At 51.7% G+C, this 2,142-nt stretch overlaps 1 protein-coding gene across 1 annotated transcript in view; it reads left to right on the top strand.

Moving 5' to 3' along the window:
- The window catches only part of LOC102045157 (non-lysosomal glucosylceramidase), a gene marked incomplete at its 5' end in the record, with an annotated part of 7,640 nt that extends 5,666 nt beyond the window's left edge, over positions 1–1,974 (top strand). Inside the window, 1 exon segment of the mRNA XM_014310062.2 lies at positions 1–1,974. This exon segment is cut by the window's left edge and continues 90 nt beyond it. Within this exon segment, the coding sequence (XP_014165537.1) occupies positions 1–129 (129 nt within the window).
- Between the last annotated feature and the right edge of the window lie 168 nt (positions 1,975–2,142).

Below are 2,142 nucleotides of genomic sequence, written 5' to 3'. Positions count from 1 at the left end.
AAGGAGGTGCACCGCTCGCTGGCCTACATGCGGCCCCTCAGCATCTGGAGCATGCAGCTGGCCCTGGAGCGCCGGGCAGGCCAGGCACAGGCACCGGCACAGCTCACCCAGGGCCACAGCCACCCTTGAGCCTCGTGGCACTGGGCAGGGCACCACGGGCTGGGGGGTGCAGATGGCAGGCAGGGACCCTCCCCTCCCTCTCTGTGCTAATACTCACATTGCTGTTTTCCTTCCCTACCTCCACTACGTGCCCTTGACCTCAGAGAGCTTCCAGCTGCTGATGCTGAGCACAAGACGGGACCAGAGGTGTGGGGGATGTCTCCTCAGAGCGCGGTGGCTTAAGGAGTTGCTGCTGGAGCCTGTGCCTCCCCTTCCCTATCACTCAGGGCTCTGACAGCGTGCAGGCTCCCCAGCCATCCCAAAGTGCAGCTGGTACCTTGCCCAGAGGCACAGGAGACCTCTCTCCTGCAGGCATTGGGCTGGTGAAGGTGGGCAGCTGTCCTGCAGGGAAAGAAAAGGGTGTGGGTGAATGTGTGTGTGAGGATATTGGAGTGGTGCACTCAGGCACACGGATGCTGTAGTTGTCCTGGGGTGACACTGCACATTCTGACTGGCTCTGCCCCAGCAGGGCCTGTGGCAGATACAATCCCCAGGGGAGACCCGGCTCCCTGGACAGTGACAATCTGAGCCCAAGAAGCAGGTCCTGGTCTGGTACCATGGCCCCCTCCCTGCTGGCGCCGGGGGCAGGCAGTGGAGCACATGAAAGGGGATAAATCACTTCAGTTTTTAATAAATCTGTCCAGCTGTCTACTCTTGTTCTTCTTCGGTGTCTTCTTTAGCACAGGACCAAACTGGAAGAGGGAGCTCTTGCAATTGCCTTTATCTTCCTGGACTAGGGCTAGGGAGGCAGGGAAGGGACAAGTCCCAGTGGTGTCTGGCTCTTGCGGAGCATTGCTGAAGGGAGCAGGATGTGCCTCTTTACCCACTTCTCCACATGTAATATCAACAGGTAAGACCAGGAGCTTCTTGTTGGCTCCTGCCTCTGCCCTGTCTTGCAGGCAGCAGAGGAGAGAGCATTCCTCCTGAGAAGGCCTCTGTGGGCAGCAGCTGAGCCACAGGGCTGCAGGCCCTCAACTACATTGAGTCCCTTCTGCCCAGAGCTGGGCACCTTGCTTCCTTCTCCTTCTTCCTCTGCCACTGCAGCATTTGAGGGCTGTGCAGTCCTGGTGTGGGAGGGATAGAAAGGAGGGAGCTCATGTTGTGCCCACAGAAACACAAATCTCCTGGACAGATAGGCACTACATCCCTAGGACAGAGAGAGGGTTACCCCAGTCCCATTTCTGTATCAGGATCCTGTGCCCGCAGTGGGGGTGAAATAACTTGAACAATTCCCTATTTGCAAGTATTTGCAATTCCCTGTTTGCAGGGGTGAATGGAGAAAGGGGTGTCATGCTGCTTTTGGTATTGAACAATGCTGAAAAGAGTCTGACTCAGCAGTCCCTGAAGTTCAACATCCTGAATAGCAATGCGAAGGTGTGATAGAACCACACTAGCAAAGAACCAAGAAAGGAAACCAGCAAGTGATACTATTGATAATGTATCTAAAGCTGTTGAACTGCCAGAGCTGACATCCTGCTGATAGCCAAGTCACATTATGCTGTAAAAGCTTGCCCCCCATTTCTAAAGTCAAGGTCTTCTAAAACCGTCCTTCCCAGAGTGTGTGTGGAGATTCCTCCCTTGCATGGGGATACCCCCCTCTTGAGGCTGAACCAGAGAGATATGCCCACAACTACTGGTATGGGAAACTTCAGGGTCTACTTTGTAATTGGCCTTGCTAGCTTTAATATAATGAATACTGCTTCAAAATATTGCATCATGCCATAGAAATTGTTATAGCTTCTGATCTGTAGTAAATAATTCTTATAAAGATATTTTTGTCTAATTATCATAATAAATTATTTGTTTTTACATAAATATATCTGATTTGCCATCCTCAATGCTGTGGTACTATGTTGTATAAAATTTCTGTTACACCTGTATAATCCTTTAGATGTAATCCATTGACAAAATCTGGGGCCAAGTTGGATCTGGCTCTGCCCAAACTCTTCAGTGGGCAGGATTCTAGAATGCAAGAGAGTGCTT

This window comes from Geospiza fortis, unplaced genomic scaffold (genome assembly GCF_000277835.1).
Source record: "Geospiza fortis unplaced genomic scaffold, GeoFor_1.0 scaffold174, whole genome shotgun sequence".
NCBI classification, from domain to species: Eukaryota; Metazoa; Chordata; class Aves; order Passeriformes; family Thraupidae; genus Geospiza; species Geospiza fortis.
Note: the sequence above shows the minus strand (reverse complement) of the source record. Positions and strands in the feature narration are given on the sequence as shown.